Source organism: Dermacentor variabilis, chromosome 1, assembly GCF_050947875.1.
Source record: "Dermacentor variabilis isolate Ectoservices chromosome 1, ASM5094787v1, whole genome shotgun sequence".
NCBI classification, from domain to species: Eukaryota; Metazoa; Arthropoda; class Arachnida; order Ixodida; family Ixodidae; genus Dermacentor; species Dermacentor variabilis.
The window spans coordinates 10,034,016-10,051,661 of NC_134568.1; the positions used below are offsets into that span (position 1 = coordinate 10,034,016).

At 42.9% G+C, this 17,646-nt stretch overlaps 1 protein-coding gene across 14 annotated transcripts in view; it reads right to left on the reverse strand.

Annotated features, from left to right (window-relative positions):
- Window positions 1–17,646, reverse strand: part of mask (multiple ankyrin repeats single KH domain) — a 214,186-nt gene that overhangs the window by 26,485 nt on the left and 170,055 nt on the right. For 13 of the 14 annotated variants that reach the window (XM_075684659.1, XM_075684624.1, XM_075684584.1 and 10 more), the window contains 3 exons: window positions 11,082–11,234; window positions 8,086–8,288; window positions 137–289 (listed from right to left, as the gene is read on the reverse strand). In XM_075684659.1, the coding sequence (XP_075540774.1) occupies window positions 137–289; window positions 8,086–8,288; window positions 11,082–11,234 (509 nt within the window). The remainder of the gene's footprint in view (window positions 1–136; window positions 290–8,085; window positions 8,289–11,081; window positions 11,235–17,646) is intronic. The other variant, XM_075684640.1, reaches the window with a different exon arrangement.

Genomic DNA, 17,646 nt, shown 5'->3' on the forward strand with positions numbered 1-17,646 from the left:
TATATGAGCCTATAGAGTAGAGTTTTAGAAACAGGAACATGTCACCCCACCTTTATTTTTTTTAAAGAGCCATGTAGATGGCAAGTTGGCAGCCAGTTACCAGTGGAGGACTATCTCCCCTTTGTCGTGCACCCACCTGAGGCTGGTGCGGCGCCTCGGCAGCCACTCTAGCAGAGGAGAAAAGCTGCGCAGCGCCTCCTAGCATTGCTCCAGTTGCTCCACCAGGGAAACCATTGAGGAAAGGGGGGCAGCCACCCAGGCTTCCAGCGTTCAGTGTTGCCTGCTGAGGCTGTGTAGCATAGCAGGGGAAAAAAAGAAAGGCAAGAGGTTGCACATCTGACCACCATTTCTGTACTTCCCTACCTCTGAACTAGCTGCCACAATTGCTGTTCATTCATGCCCACCATGTTGAAGAGCATATAATGACCTTATTAACATGCTGAAATCACAATGCATTGAAGAATGTCCATATAAAGAGTAATTTGACACAGCATAATTTGATAATGTGTGCGCTTGTGTTCCCACAGATGCTATGAAAATGATGTCTCTACACCTACTCAAGGCTTGCTAACAAAAGAAAAAATGGCACCCATGATGACGCTTTTACATGGGTCATGCTTCCTCAGTTAAAAAATGTGCAGAACTCCCAAGTTTGCTTTCAACATCTCTGCTGTTATGCCCATTTCGTGGATGCCTTTTTACCATGAGAGTCCAGCATTTTTAATATCATGATGTTTTCCTTATTAGCCAAAATAAAGGGGCAAAGGCAGATTGGACTACTTCTCTGGACATAATGTAGTGCAAAGGCACAACCACAAAGAAGACACAGATACACATCACAGGTCCTTGTGATGCGTGAGAGCATAAGAACAGGACACAAAGGCAGCGCACATTATAAATGAGCGTGTGTGGCAGTTTGAAGGCCACATATGTTGTTATCGCAGATTTAAAATCTTCAGAGCGACTTACTTCATGAAAAGGGGAAAAAAAAAATTACTTTCATGAAATGAGTTTCACTAAGTGCATATCCTGCATGCTGGTTAATTTCTACAAGCTGCTACTAGAGGGCACTAGTTGTCCTGTTGACAATGGAATTATCAATACTACACCCCACGCCAGCATCAAACCTACCAAACTACAACTTCCCTTGCAGACTGACAAAATGGTTAAGCCTAGCCAATGGGTGTGGCGGGCAGCGTCTACCAGTAGACTAGACTACATCAGTGATCAGGCATGATATACATGGATGGGCTGGACCTACGGCCTCTGTGGCTGTAGTGAGTTTACATCCACGGGCGATCAGCCGGCAACTACTGATAACGCCTACCAAGTTTGTGTGTGCACTTACTGGATAGAATGGTGTAAGCTCACGAGTAGGCATAAAGTCAATAAATCTGCGAACTGATTTTGCGCACCAGTCTGAACTGCCAGGTGTCATGGAGTGAAGGCCATGTGCATGGTATATGTACTTCACGATGACCCGCGACGCACATAGCACTGCGCAATAGAGAAACGCGAAACTCACCTGTGGTCACAGCGATCACTAAATTTGAAGTACATTTTATTTTAATAGAGCACAACACTAAGCAAAAGTCTGAACAAATTTTCTGCTGTTGGTGCTCTTAAAAAGAAAAAAAAAAAAAACAAACAAAATAAATTTTTACCATCACAATTTGTTTTTATGGACTGTCCAATTATTCAGACATTTTTGTGACATCTCTATATCCGAAAAATCTGTCGCAGACTGTAAATGCGCTCATAGTCGGCTGGCTGCCAGTGATTGTGTTATTTTGAATAGCCATCCGAGTGTAGTTTGAAGCTTCAGCAAATAGCTATAAGCCTGCCTCGTGTAAAGCAAGCACCCAGTAAAAAATTAAAGTGGACTTCACATGAGTAAATACTGTTATTTTTTTTTTCTGAAGATAAGTCACTCTGAAGAATTAAAATATTCAATAAAGAAATGTAACCATGGGAAGACACATTTATCAAGAGTGTATGGATTGGTATCAGAATGGGACACCTTTCGCACAACACAATCCTGCCAAGCCTTCATCTAAGTCTCGTTAATGAGTGAAGCGAGACCATATGCTTTCACTTGGCGACCAAACTTGTAGAATTTGTGTGAAAGCCAAATCTGTGTGAAAGGCGATCGTTTTTTAGTGTGTCACTAGGCGGCTGAGCTTGACATGACAACAATAGGCATCTAACCACTCTCACGTCACATTCCAGCAAGAGGTAGAGGTCTCCTCCTCCCTCCTTTCCTCTTCACCCATGAAAAGGTCTACACAAACAAGCTGCATTTGCGAAATCATTTTAGAGCATGTAGTTGAGTTCATGAAAGGGAAGCTAGCATTAAAAGCACAAAGCTACCAAGGTAGCTTCATGTACCCCTGCTTAAAATTTTCTATTAATTCACCCTCGCTCTGCAACCTCCTAGCCACTTGGTTAGCTGAGATGGTAGAGCAGTCACCCCGGTAAGGCGTTCGTCCGGGGTTCGAATCCTAGATTCGGGCAAATTTTTCTTCAACTATGAAGCTTTCTTTATGATAGACAGGTGTGGGTTTCCTTTGTAGCTTCGTGCTAGTCAGGTGGATGACAAATTTCCTAAACATTCCAATATTTATACGTAGTGAGCTTCTGCAGAACTGATTTGCCGTAGTTGAGTTCAGATGCTAAAGAATTTGACAGTTTAAAGGTCCAAAGTTTAAAGACAGGCAACTTCCATTAACACTTTGAGGGTCGATCTTTTACACCATGCGCATTTTTTTTACTGCAGATTCCAATTCTTCTTAGCGAGTTATTCCGAAAAGAATTTACTGTAATTTTTTTAGGGCGACTGTAAAGTGAGAAAAAAATATTTTGTGTTGGTATATATGTACTCTTCATTCATGAATAACAAAAAAAAAAAAGGAAATGAACTTATAATTAAAAATTTGATGTGTTGTTATAAACATAGTGCAAGGCTTTGAAAATGCGCATACGAGAATGTTTCACAAGACTCAAATGTTCTTGCTCTAACACTAATATGTACAATCCATAGCATAATAGAACTGTGTAGGTGCGAGCACTCAAGAAAACTGCGTGGTTTTGTGCCCGTCAAAAAAGCAATACGGGTGACAAACTTCCGCTAATCTTCATCTTATCGTTAAACAGAGGCAATTAGTTTTCGCAAGTGTTAAAAAAAAAAGCAACAGAAATGCATGCACAGCGGCATCGTTCCTATGCGCACCCCTGTGAGCACTAAATGAGCGAGAAAGAAGCGGTCGCCGTTTGAGCAATTAGCAACCAGATAGCCATCAGTTTTGCAAGCGCAAGAAGCCGAAACCGCACGTGGAATAAAACCCAAGCCGCCGCCGCCCGCAAACGAGCGCGCCAATGTGCAAGCTGTAGTATATAGATATGCCGAAGCAAACTAGTGCTAAAACAAACTACGCAACGAAAACCGAGAGAGGGAGGCGCGTGAAAAAAAATTCCCTGTATTCCCACATAGTGGCAGCACATGACAGAAAAAGTTAGGAAATTTGCGCACTTTTTAAATGTACAGACGGCGCCATAAATGTACGGCATCGACCATTTTTGAACTTGTTCGTGTCGCCGTGTATTTACGTCATTGACCCTCAAAGGGTTAATTCGACCCTGACAGGACAAACAAAATTTATCAAATTAACCAGTTGATGGAATTAAACAAGTATAAATCTAAGATGCACCCATTTTCTAGCAAGGAAAATGGGCAAGAGTCTAACATGTTGCACAATGGTTGGTGACAGATTTCCTAAAGCCGGCTTCATTGCAATACATCCGTGTTATGGAGTAAAGCATACGTAAGCTACTAAGGCAGTTTAGGTTTTTAATCAGATTGGATTGCACTGTGCAGGAAATTTTAGGCCCAATTTTTTTAATGGGGGGGGGGGATAAAAAAAATAAATAAAAGGCACATGTTAGAATCAAGTAAATATCATAGTGTGAGTTATGGTTATTGCTTGAAATCTTCCTAGCGCAGGCCAAAAATAGACATTTTTCGATTAGAGAATGACGTATGTTCACTGGCCCCTAAGCGCCGCTGAGACATCTTACCATAAATTGGTCGCTAATGGAGTTACTATAGAGGTCAGACGCGGGCATGACGAGTGGCCAAGTTCGAATCATGCAGCAAATGCCAACTTTAGGATCGAAATAACAAAAGTTTAGGCCCATAAAAATGCCAGCCAGGACCTTCGGTTGGGATCGAATTAACCGAAAAATCTAATTAACAGCAGTTGAATCAATGGAAGTCTACTGTATGTATAATCCCATGAATGACTATCTTTTTCCAGTTCCACAGTTGCCACAAGTGTTGCCATTTCAGATTTCCCCCAAATCTAGTTTGGTGGAGTTTGCATAAAATTTTTCTCATTTCATCTGCTGCAGATTTACAACATTCAGTAAAATATGAACCATTTGTCTATACGTATTAAGCACTTTCCTGTATTGCAGTGTTGTTACGACAATATAGTACAGTACTAAATGGTACTTGCAGGCATTAAACGTATGCTCATCTACCATATTTGGATCTTGGGAATTTTTGTAGGAGAATTTTGGTAGACTCTGAACTCAAAGCGAAATCAAGAAAAATGCAATAAAAGAAAGAAGAAAATGTCAATACGATGTCACATTTAAAAGAAAATATGATCAGTTTGACCTCAAGGTGAAGGATTGAAAGCAATAGCAAGGTTTAGTGTCGCACTGAAGGTGTCTCGGAACACTGGCGTGATCAGGAGTGTACTTGTGGCACTGCAGGTGTCACACCAAGAGGTGTGTGTTTGAGCACATACCTTTTGTGGAATACATACGCACTTTAACACTGGTTTGCCTTTAAGGGGGGGGGGGGGGACTTTCGGAATCAACTTCCTTATTTCCGCATAGATTTTGATGAAAATTAGCAGAGCTAGTGGTGATGTTTCTGTGATGTTATCATCGAACTTTCGAAGTTATATCTCAACAACGTCTTTCTTGAAATATTTTTTTTTCTCCTTTTGGGCTTGTCCCAAGCATGAACAACTTACAAAATGTGATCGAAGATTCATTTGCAGCACTGTGCGTTTCAAAATGAATGGTTGAGGGCGTGATTTTTTTTTTTTTACAACATGACTTTTTTAGTTCTCCTTTTTTATGACGTACAACTGTACAACAGGCATCTCAATTGTGAACTAGCTGAATCATTAATTCAGAAAAAGTCACACTGGAAAAGCAAGAATGTCCCACCTTGAATCGCACTTCAAGGAAACTGGAATTGAAATAGACCTAGCAGTCGTGCAGTAATCAGGGGAGCAAGCAGCAAGAAAAATATTTTGAGAAAATGGCCTCAAAGTGGCACCTTAGATTATACTTTATCAAAAGCTACCAGGGCTGGAAGCAATTGATGTTATATCAAATGCGGGGCTTCTGGAGCGCTTTGCCTTTAGTCTGAAGTGCCTTTGCTTTCCTTTCTTTCGCTTCCAAGACATCCTTCTCCACTGTTCTGTGAAGAGCATGATGGCCAGGTTGCAGACCAAATGTTGCACAATATCCAACAAAAGCACAGTAGGTTCCAGAATCGTATTCGTATACTGCCTCATTGACGGCTGTCTCTAGTGGAGCAGGGAGCCTTACCCCCTTAGAATCACTCACATAATGTCTGTCACTTTCAATGGTGCGTATTTATATTTCTGTAGCAACGACAAGATGACTAAATGAAGGCTTTCAGCAGCATTCTGATTTTGTTTTCGCTAGACAACGGCGGCTGAGGAGCTGCACATCAGAAAGGAAATGGTACAGGAGCAGCAGTGCAGCTGGAACATGCATGCCTTACAAGCTTTTGCAGCCTAATGTTTGCACCAGCTATCCATATTTTGAAAACAATGTATTGCACAAACTTTTTCACCTCTGAACCTTGTGAGAGCCTGGATAGCTTACAGAATGTAATGGAAGGTTGTCGAATACAGTCGAACCTGGGTATATTGAACCCACATATAACGAATTATTGTATACATTGAACAGCTGTAAAATTTCCTTTAAAATTTTTGTGTAAAATTTTGTTTTATATATCGAATTACCGATATATCGAACTTCTTTGTGACCCCCTTCAGATTGAATATATCCAGGTTCAACTGTACTGTGAACAAAGTAAAATATGACATTCTTAGTCTCTCTCTCCCCCCCCCCCCTTTTTTTTCATGCAAAGATTTGCAGTTGCACTTTTTATTTTTCTTGGCACGTTCACATCAGACACACATTTTGGGCGTGAAAAAATTGAAATATTCAAGCCAAAGAAGCGAGAAGGTCATGACCTGCACTGCGGCTCACGAAGCTGTGATCAAAATAAATAAATAAATAAATAAATAAATAAACAGACAGACAGACAGACAGATAGATAGATAGATAGATAGATAGATAGATAGATAAAAAGCCTGACTTTGGTGCACAATGTGCTTGGTCGCGAAGCCCGAGACCTGCATGTGGGAAATGCTTAGCCATGTGTTTGAGGTGTTTGCGCACAATGTGCTCTATAACCGAATCCGAGGCGCCGATGTGTGAATGCCTAGCCATAGGTTGAAAGAGTATGCGCGTGATGTGCATGGTTGTGGGTCCGGGGATCCCATGCGCGAAGCGCTTGGTTGCGATGTTTGATGCACCAATGCTTGAAAGGCTTAGCCATGTTTCCGAGGATTGCTTGCATGATGTGCTTGGAAGCAAAGTCCGAAGCACCGATGCTCGAAAAGCTTATCCGCGGATCTGAGACGTCCAGGAAAGGAGGGATTGGCCGTACTTCTGCCAAGGTCTACGTAGTGCCCGTTTTGACACTCGTAGAGTTCACAGTGGTGAAGACGTCGGGAGCTTGTGAGGCGCAAAGAGCAGATGGTGCCTCTATGGAGTGAGCACTGGACCCATGGCGAAGAGCGCTGGAGTCGCGTGGCGGGCGCGGTCAATAGGAGACTTTGGTACAATTTTCAATCATTTGATTTTTGTGCACTCATTTCTGTATGGAGGGGATAGCTGAAGCGGCATATTTGAAGATGGAGAAATGCGCTTTCCGAGAAGACCAAGATGGCGGCGCTTGGTTGCGCTGTTCTGGAGATATTATATGGCTTGAAAAACACTTTTTCTTAATCTCCACGAATTCTTTTTTTCCATTCTGGCTTACACAACAAATGTTTAGAGCACTTCTACATGGTTTTTAGACAACATATTTTGGAATCATATAGAAAAAGATTATAGAAACTGAAAATGTGATTCTAAAAAAACTGGCCATGTTTCACGGTGCAAAAGCTGTCCCGCCCTTAAACACACCATACTAGCCAGAGCAAACTCAGAACAGCTGAGCCTGACAAGCTACACATTATTTTTCACAGTGACCACAGTGACTTTTTCAGCAATTTTGTTGCTGATTTCGCATGCTTCAGGAACTTCTACGAATAAACTTGCTTGAAGCAAGTAACCCTCTACCATGTGGCGCCCTGCGCTGCCACGTGAGGACGGTGTGGATACCATCACAATTTCTTTCTTCTGTGCATTTTTTGCAATCTTGCACCGCTCCATTCCTCAACACCTTTAAATGTTTTTTTCGTGGACAGAATCTTTTTCATAAAACTTGCTGCAACAGTAGACGTAGAACTTGACACAACAATTTCTAGAGCGGCAACGGCTCAGGGCAGCATAATGGTACTGACAGGCGGAAATGGTGCTGCAGCAGTGGTGTCACAAAACCAGCAGCATTATCGTAGTAGGGCGACCAGCCTTGCACTCCAGAGTGGAAACCACATGTGCACACTGTGCCTTCAGTTATACTTTGGCCATGTGCTCTGCTGTTCTGATGGCCATTTGCAAATTGCCGGCACCATCTCTCGCTGGTTGGCTGAGGGCTCCTTCGAGAACAGTTTTGGAATTTTCAGCAACAATTCGGAGACTCAATTGACATCGTTTTGCCTGTTTTTAATGCCTAAAACTGATGAGGTGGCCCTTTAATGGAAGAAATATGCTGCTTCTCAATTGTGCAGCACACATTTCCCACCTGTGCCTGCATAGCCTAATTCTGTCAAATTAATGAAATGGAAGGCTACTACTACTCACATGGTGATAAGAGTGCTGCTCGAGTGCCTGCTGTTCTGACACCGTGTCTGCAGCAGCAGCAGCAAAGCGGTTGTGCTGTAACAATGGAGCCAGGCCATCTCCCTGGGGCCCCGTGGCATGCTGGTACTGAACCCAGGCCTGCATGGCGCTGAGGTCTGGAGTCAGGCTACTTCCGCCTGCACCGCCACCCACACCTGCGGCGCCTGCAAAGCAAGGGTTCTTCTTTCAAAGGGGGAACTCTTGTGCAGAAAGGCGATGACTTACATCAATACAAGGTGCATTTAAGTTGCATGGTTTTTTTTTCTTAAGAATAGCAGCAGCCACAACTGCAAGAACCTATTTTAAGGATACGGCCAACCAGCAAAGTCAAGTCAGATGGAAAGTGCTGTCGAGCTTTCGGAAAGTCGATGACTGTGTCTAATGCTGAAAATGGCTTTACGCAGCTATCAACAAAAGTGACATTCATGTTTGAAGAGCCAAGTGCCCACTTCCTCCTCTTGCACAACACACAGAAGTCTGATATGCTGTGAGATAGGCCAGTCATATGCACAAGACTGAAATCGGAATGAAGTTGCACAAGTAATGATGCATGTGGACATCTGTGGCATGTGATGTGTGCTATAGAAACATAAGAAACAGCTATTATATATAATAAAATACAGTGAGAAATGCGGCAGCAATAAACCAATTTTTTTGTATGCCACTTAATTTGCATTTTCTTCGAGTCAGCAATTTCGAGATTTCAATTAAATAACACAGTACACATTTCCCCTACGGTTTTCTTGGTTCGGCGCTGGCTCCTTAGTTACTTGCTCCTTAAGGCTGGCTCCTTAATTGAGCCCCTTAGTTCCCCTAATTATTTTCACTCATGGCAAGTGCCACACACACGGAGGTACCAACTGCGACGTTGATATTAAGAGAAAGATGAGTGCCGAGTAAGAACATTGACCAATAATGGGGCAACACGCACTGGGGATATCGTGTGATTTTTGCAAAAAAAAAAAAAAAGTGAGGATTCAATTTAAAATGTCAGTTATCAGAGACACGCTTGTAATATTTCAAGGTGCACAAGATGGTGGAAGGTTTCTGTGAAATTCTGAAGAATTGGTAGATATGCAATCATGAAACAGAATGCAAAGAAAGCAGTTGAGAGAGAGAGAGGCTGGGCCCTTACATCAGAACAGTACTCCTGCAGATTGAGTGGTTCACATCCAGAAGTAGCTCTGCATCAACACTAATCTTATCCCAATTCTGCACACTTACCTGACCTTGATGAGAAAATATATGTAAGCCTACAGGGTAACTATGATTGAAAATGACTGATTGAATCATGGCATTTAACTCTTTACCATATAAAAAAATGCCCCCCCCCCCCTTTTAAGGCTTTAATAATAGTTATTTACTGAATACATGATCAAGAAAGCTAAATAAATGTGCTTTGCAAAGATAACATTTTGTGAAAGATAAGGTTACTGGTAACAAGTGAATGTTACACTGATAGAGAGAAAAAAAAAGTGCAACACACACACAATACATTTCTGCTTCAAATATCTACAGCACATGAAAGTTTTAATGATGTAATTCATCAGAAATGTGAGCTACAAAAAAACGTTTTCTGCCCCTACTGGCAAACTACCTCTTTCTGGCAGGTGCCACAAATACTTGGGTAGGCTCATGTTGGCAAATCTCTGCTGTATGCTGCAGGTACACTGTAAATAAGACCTACAAAATTGCTAACATCGTTACATCTCAGTCAGCACAAGAAATCATCAGTGTTCAACAGGCAAAAAATGAAAATCGTCACTGAACAGCTGACAATGGTCCGGGCTGGTGTTGTGGGTCTGTATCATAAAAGTTAAAATCCAATCAACTGACATATTCCTTGGTCTCACTATTACTAGTAGCACCACTAGAGTGTTTTTTTTTATTTTTACACATTCATCTGAGGATACAGCAGTATCACAATACTAACAGTGTTTTTACAAAAGCTCAGATACTATAGGGCCTGCCATCTTTGCTATCACCAGATTCACACCTCTGTGTGCTCATAAAAAATTGCCTCCAAAAATAAACCGCTCATAAAACTAAGTCTGTGCCTTAGTCTGCATTTTGAAAACAAGCCTACATCTTAATAGCTAGCCTTTAAGAGCACCGGGAGCTGCGCCCTTGGGCATGGCACTCATGCGTCGCTGTGACCCATATTCAATGGCCTTGGTGGGGAAAGAAATATTTAACCTCCCAAAGTAACACTGAGGCTCCAAGAGATGCTGTAGTACAGGACTAAAGGTTAATTTTGCCCATGTGGAGGGTTCTTTACCTTGCGCCTAAACCATAAGCATTGCTACATTTTGCTGCAGTCAAAATGAGGCCACTGTGGCCAGAAATAAAACCAATGATGTTGTGCTTAGCAGCAGAATGCCATGGTTGCTGAAACACCAAAGCAGGTGTGGGAAATGATGGCTATAACATCTTTCTTTAAAAAAAAAAAAATATTATAAGACTACTCTAGAGCTTGAATGCACTTTGTATAAGCCTTATTCTACCTACTGACACAGTTAGAGCCTGAAAGATGCTGTGGATGTAACACACAAGAGCCCTGAAATATGAGCACTCCTACAAACTAGGCTTACACCGAAGTTAAATCTGTCTCAAGGGGTGCGATGTGTTAGCAAAGGGATCTGTGAACTGTTACAAGTATTATGTTAGGGTACCCAAGGGAATAATTTGCTTTTGAAAGTAAAATATATATATATATATATACAAGCTGTCCCCATTTAAGATCATGTGGAATCAAGTACAGTCTCATTCTAGGCTGGATTTTTTGAAACATTAGGGACGAAAAGGTGCTCGAGGTGAGACCACAGATCACAGCCACTGAACCCCACTAGCTGGCACAATAGAGAGCCAAAAGTGCATGTCTCTAGAGTGTACACTAGGGAGGCCCAAAAGACCCCTGTAGGCCATGTGAATGAGAAGCGAACAGCGAGTTAGCTCACTGTTGGAGTAGGACCAGATGCCCGGGTAGGAAGCATGTGCCCCCTTTTTCTGGGCCCGCTCCGTCCCGATGGGGCGAGGCAGCTTGCGGTCGTCCAGGCCCCCACCGGGAGACAGGCCCCCCTGAGGGGACACCGCCGACGGGGAACCCTCGTCTGCACATGCAAGCAGGGTGGATAAGGCGTCAGCACTTATGGTGGGAACATGCCTCAGAGAAAGAGTCACTCGTGTATTACTGAAAGAGCACTTCTCAAAATGACTGTGTCAGACCTACTTTTGCTGTATATGCCGCAGATCAGCACACACAGACAGGTGCCAACACAGATATTCATGATAGGCCTGCATGTGGTTACTACTTTTAAAGAAGCGATGAAACAGATAGTAGGAATAAAGCTACTTGCAGATATTTGCCTTTTTCAAGATACTGTGGCACTGCCTTGCAAACACCACAAGAAATGTAATGGCAGGCGTTGAGCCACCTCAATGGCAGAAAGCACGCCAAGATGCAATGTTAGCACATGCACACCAGCCGTGTTAGTGGTTTGCGCTTTGCACCAAAGAAATCATTGTAGGCAGGGTTTGACCCTATATTGGAATCAGTTCCACGACTAAACTGAAAGATTTGTTTGTGAACAAGTCAGTGCACTGGGACTTTCAACACCAAATAGGCAGCGATGAAAAGTTAAGAAGGTCACCTTAGCTTCAAATTTTCTCCAGCAATTCCAGTTACAAAAATAATCCTGTATGAACTGTATTTGAAGGCTATAGTCTGCTGCAAAACTCTTTTTGAAAGCATCCTTTTTGAATCACTCAAGTGATTTCTACAAGGACACAGTTGAGGGCGACAAAAGCTTATTGACCACCACTGACATATCATACAACTTTATGACCAACCATAAAGTCATACTTCTTACGTTTAACTCTGCTCCCATGAAAAGTGCCACAGAAAGGCACAGACAGGGAAGCAAGACCAGTAATGATCAGCACAATCTACGTTTTCAAGATGTCCACAGTAACATAAACCACAGCCAATTGTGTCAAAAACAACCATTTCTTTTTTGTCAGCAGCTCAATCTAAAACAAACTGCTAATGACCGTCCCACCACAACAAAAAGAAGAGAACAACATGTAAGGAGGTTCGCCAGCTCAAAATGTGTTCGGGTTTCCAATGCAGATAATGTAGCCCTTTGTCTTACCAGGAGTGAATTAGTGTTGGACATCTTCAAAGTGATCAACAAGGGAAGCCTCAGCATGGAGCTAATATTTTGACAAGAAGAATTGCCCTGGCAAAGAAAAATCTCATAGAAACGCTGGCACCAGGCTGAAACTTCCCTCGTTTGCCCAGTGGGCCTTCTTGATTTTCCACTTTACCTACGGGCTGCCAGAACCTGCCTGCATTACTTTAGTTGGGCAGCAATTTGGAAGTTGTCTGGCTAGCAAAATTTAAAATAGATTAAAATCATGAGTTTTATGTGCCAGAACCACAACCTGATGATTATAAGGCATAATGTAGTGTTGGGCTCCAGATTAATTTTGACCACCTAGGGTTCTTTCGTGCCACAATCTTATTCTGAATTCTGTCCAAAAATGGTGAATTTTTAAAGACCCCAGTCGCCAGCATGTTTTACTTCCTCCGCCAGAATAAACTCGCTCCCACTGGTGCTGCCTCATCAATTGCGTGCTGCCATCTACAAGAAACACTACAAACCACTGAGACAAAACCAGCTCACCTTTGGCATTACTAGAAAATGAAAAGTTTCGGGTGCCTAGGCCCTTTTTGCCAGAAATGGGCGGACAAATCCAGCTCATCCATGGCACAGATAGCGTTAATGTGCACCTAAATTTAAGGCTTGGATCGAACCTGCAACCTTAGGCTCTCTCTGGCTAGCATACAACAAAAACAGGCGATGAGCACTCACCACCATCTTTGTGGGGACTTGAATTGCAACTCGGGCGCTTGGTCTACCTTAGGACTTTTACCTTGAATAGCCAACTGGCAATGTACCTCCGGTTTTCATTACTTCTGCCATTCTGCCTTCTGAGGTGAGCTCTCTCTGGCTAGCAGACGACAAAAACAGGCGATGAGCACTCACCACCATCTTTGTGAGGACTTGAATTGCAACTCGGGCGCTTGGTCTACCTTAGGACTTTTACCTTGAATAGCCAACTGGCAATGGTTACCTTCGGTTTTCATTACTTCTGCCATTCTGCCCATTCTGCCTACTGAGGTGGTGAGATGAGAGGCGGCAAACATTTGAAGTTGTCCGCATTTAATTATTGTGCCTAAATTCCTTTGCATCCAGTGAAATGTCCTTCCCTGAACACTGCCCGGTGCCTTCATGTGTTAGATCGGCGTTATGTCTCGCGAGTTGTGGACTCTCCTTCCCACATACTGCAGCACCTTTTGGGTTTACTTTTCTCCCTGATGGTATCCTTTCTCATCTCTCTTGCATTTATGTGACAACATTTTTTCTTTTTTCTGCAGTTAGTGAAGACGGTCACAGCTAGCCAGTGTTCCCGTTGTGGGGTGTTTGGGTGCATAAACAGCTTCGACACCAATGTGTTCTAACTCAGCTGTCGATTTAATCAAATGCACTGATGGAGTAATGCCCAGCCAGTCCAGCCAGTCTATATAACCACACGTACATTCAATTACTGCTCTCATAACAGATACTGCTTACTGTGTGAATCACTATTGTTTGTCACTATTCTTGCACTGTGCAAGAATAGTGAGCTTGGCACAGCACGCGTCCTGTGCCAAGTCGCGCAAAATCTCACGAAAATGATAGCATCCTCAAAAGTGATAGCTCGACATTACTGCTTCAACTCTTTGGATAACATAACTACATATTTTCAAGTGGGCAAGACTATGCTGTGTGCACTGGCTGCTGCCATCCTGGTAGTGTCTTTATGTTTATTTCGGCCAGCTGTTCCAGCATTCAATTTTGAAAATTTCGGGCAGCTTCGGGCTGTCTTAGGACCCCATGCGACTCTGACGCTGTTCCTATCAGGATGGGAACTAACTAGGTGCTGTCAGGTTGCCAGAACTGCAAAAACCAACGACGACCAGTGTCAATCACTTTAACTCATCTACCTGCAACCTCTGTTCACATTTTTTCGGTGTTGCGTGCTGGTCAGCTATCGTACTGGCTTTGTGAATCAAGCTAAAATGCATTACCTTCAATAAACACTTTCTGTGTCAGGTGCACGGTGGTCGTGTAACATCTTTCATGCATGCCGTTTTCATGGTGTCACTTGACAATGTCTATGATGCTGGTCATGCTTTATGGATGGTAATGGAAAACTATTCTGAGCCGCTATAATGTATTCCGAGATGCTAGTGCAGGTAGCATAAAATCAAATGCAACTGGCTGCTAGTGCGGTACCTGTACATGAGCTTTTCCAGCCGGCAGTGCTAGGGCACAGCACATGCACATTCTTATCATGAAAAATGTGGATTGTTTACTACAGCAACATGGTGTGCGACCAGAAGGCTACTTTGAGTGACCATGAAAAACAGTCACCATGGTAATGCGAGCCCTCCCAGACCTACAAAGTCAAAGAATGTACAGACCAAAGTGATTTACGTGGCAGGTGTATCAAAACCTTACTTGAGTGACGACAGGCTTTTTGCCTCTGCCAAACAAATGAAGTTGAGCAATGGGAAACCTAAGGTGAGCTAGAAAAGCACGCAGAAATGCATCCAAGTCTGGGAAACAATGGTCCCTTTGCCCATAATTTCCTGGGGTGGTGTGCAAGCAAGCCTGCTTACAGTTTCAGAGCGAAGGAATCACACTAGGCATGAGTGAAAAATGCTTGACCGCCAATTTTTCCAGGGCACAAGGTTGGGTCAATGGCTCATGGATGTCTAAGAAACAATCGAACTTCACAATCAATACACATCGTAAAAGTCCATACTTGCAGTAATTCAAGGCAATAACACAAGTTAGTTAACCCTTAAGATGTACCTCACAAGTTAAAAGTACAGACTCATTTTTATAATGCCTGTTTTTATGGACCTGCACAACTGTTTTAATTTCTCAGCAGCAGCACCACCACCTACGCTTATCACCAATGTTAATGGGAACCAAAATTTCAGACACTGCATGATGTGTCACCAGCTTTTTGGACACAACCTACATGGACGATGCCACTAACACGGAAGTTGAAAAAGTTGCCGCAGTGTCGACTCGGCACTGCAGCAGAACTTTAGTTTTGACTGCTGACGAAGTGGCAGTCATTAGGCCCAGCAGCATAGGCTAAACCACCCCCATGTTCAGCCGTCCCAGCAAATTTGCAATGCCAGAGTGTCCGAAGCTCACTCTTGGTGATTATGTAGGAGATCACACACATGGGCTAGGTTGATGGCTGTAACACCAAAGTTTGGGTCTGAGAGTGCCTCTTTCCATGCCTTAAATATCAGTTGGCAACTGTACTCGGCAAAAGCAACTAGGGACATTAGGAACGGCAAAGCACATTAGGGACGGACATGGGTGTTTTGGCCAGTAGTCTGGCTGAGTTGGACAGCTGGCAAGCTGATGTGCAGATCCCAAGTGATCATACTGATTACGTAGTTGCAAAGCTGCAAAATACGCGTGTGTAATTTATTGTTGTTTCAGTGCCCCATAGTGGCATGGCAAGCTGCCGACTGGCCATCAAAATACACTGGGGACGCCTTGCTTAGTTGGGAGGCATTGTGCTTGCATTTTCTTTCACATAGATCCAATTGCGATTTTCCTTTTTGCCAATGTCAATGTGTATGTGTGTGCTTATAGTGAATGTATTATCATGCTGAATATGACTTTGTTATAACGAGGGTCAAATGTATTGGTTGATTGAAAGTAATACTTGGAAGACATTTACAGGACCTTCACCGGGTGCGCAAGATATTTGAGCACACCGCTTAAAACCGCCATACGTATTAACATTCTCATTCTATATAGCTGGGCACTTAATTTCGTCTTTACCAACCTATCTGTCACCTATGAGATTTATTACAAAGTAGCAGCTTCCAGCATGACACAGGAGATGAAGGTGTACACTGTTTTAGTCGTGATACATGTCAACAACAGCGACATGTAGATCACTACCTTCTTGAATGTAGTAAAATCCTTTGTTTTAGGCGTTCACAAAGGGAAATAAGTGCTGCTAGAAGTGAGATGCCATTAAACTCAGTTGAGTTTTCCGAGCAGGTCCACGCTTCAGGTGGCAGAGTCAACAATCAGATGGTAACTATTCTTGACATTGTAATTATGTTACTGAAACCCTAGTGCACTGTGGTATAATTAACCTCTTAACGCCCAGTGTCACGAATTTGCGATATACCAAATAATTCTCTATTTCCCATTAGCGCGAAGAAATTACAGGCTAGTTTTGGTCTTTGCGTGTTTTCAACACAGTCATTAGGCCCAGCAGCATAGGCTAAACCACCCCCATGTTCTGTAAAAATTTTAAAGTGCCACTTACAACAATAATCTGAATGAGAAGTGAGCACGCATCGAGACGACTATGCTGTAGCTGAGCAGGTGCAATTTCACATTTTTCTGCTTTTCTCTACCGATTCAGGGGAAGAGACTGGTCGTTAAATAAAATTTGCTTTTGTTCTCACGCACCTCAACATCTATTCTTACTACTATAAAACCTCCAGAATGCAGCTTTAGCAGCGGAATGACTGAATTTTCGTAATGTCTGTTAAGATGAACAGTTGAGAAAATTGATCATTGCTTATGAATAAAACAAAGGGGGGCAGGTGATGCTGGTGCTGATTACAGGCAAGAAACACATCACATGCATGCACACATAAGAAATCGCAAAACTGCATGCCACTATTGTGATATCTTCCAGCAGCTTAGACAACCAGATCAAAACCCGCGGTTGAATGTAAGAACTAGAATGTACTACTGCAAATGAGTTAACTCTGGGATTTTTATAGAGCATTGCTTTGTAAGTGTACATTATTCCAGAGGCAGTTCCAGGAATATAGCACCTGGATGATCAGCAATAAGTCGTAGAGGCACATGCAGTCGAACCTCAACATAACGAATGTGGATATATAAGAAATTATTGGATGTGAAGAACTAAATATAAAATTTGGCTGGGCATGAAACTGCCACTTTGGTAGCAGATACCCGACAAAGTGGTGCTGGTTAGGCCTAGCGGCCTAAGCTGTGCAGCCGGAGGAGAGGCTGGTGAATAAGCCACTGCGGGAAGCTCTCTGTCAATACGTTCTCATTTGTAGACCTTATCGGCAGTCGAGTACGAGATCACACACATGGGCAAGACTGATGGCAGTACAAGATGAGCAATGATAAAGTGCACCATCCGAACACGGTGAGCCCACCATACGGTTGTACCACTACATTCCTGCAGTCATTTTTTGTCCGAACTGCACGAGACTGGAATGAACTTCCGAGATAAACTGCACTCATCAGCGATACGGCGCACTTTGGGTCTGCAATCGAGTGCTTTGACTTGTCTTGTAATATCATCCTCATCAGCTGTCAAGCATACATGCTTGACAGCTGATTGTGTCGTAAAGTGTGTGCCTTCTCAACCAGCTGGCACTAA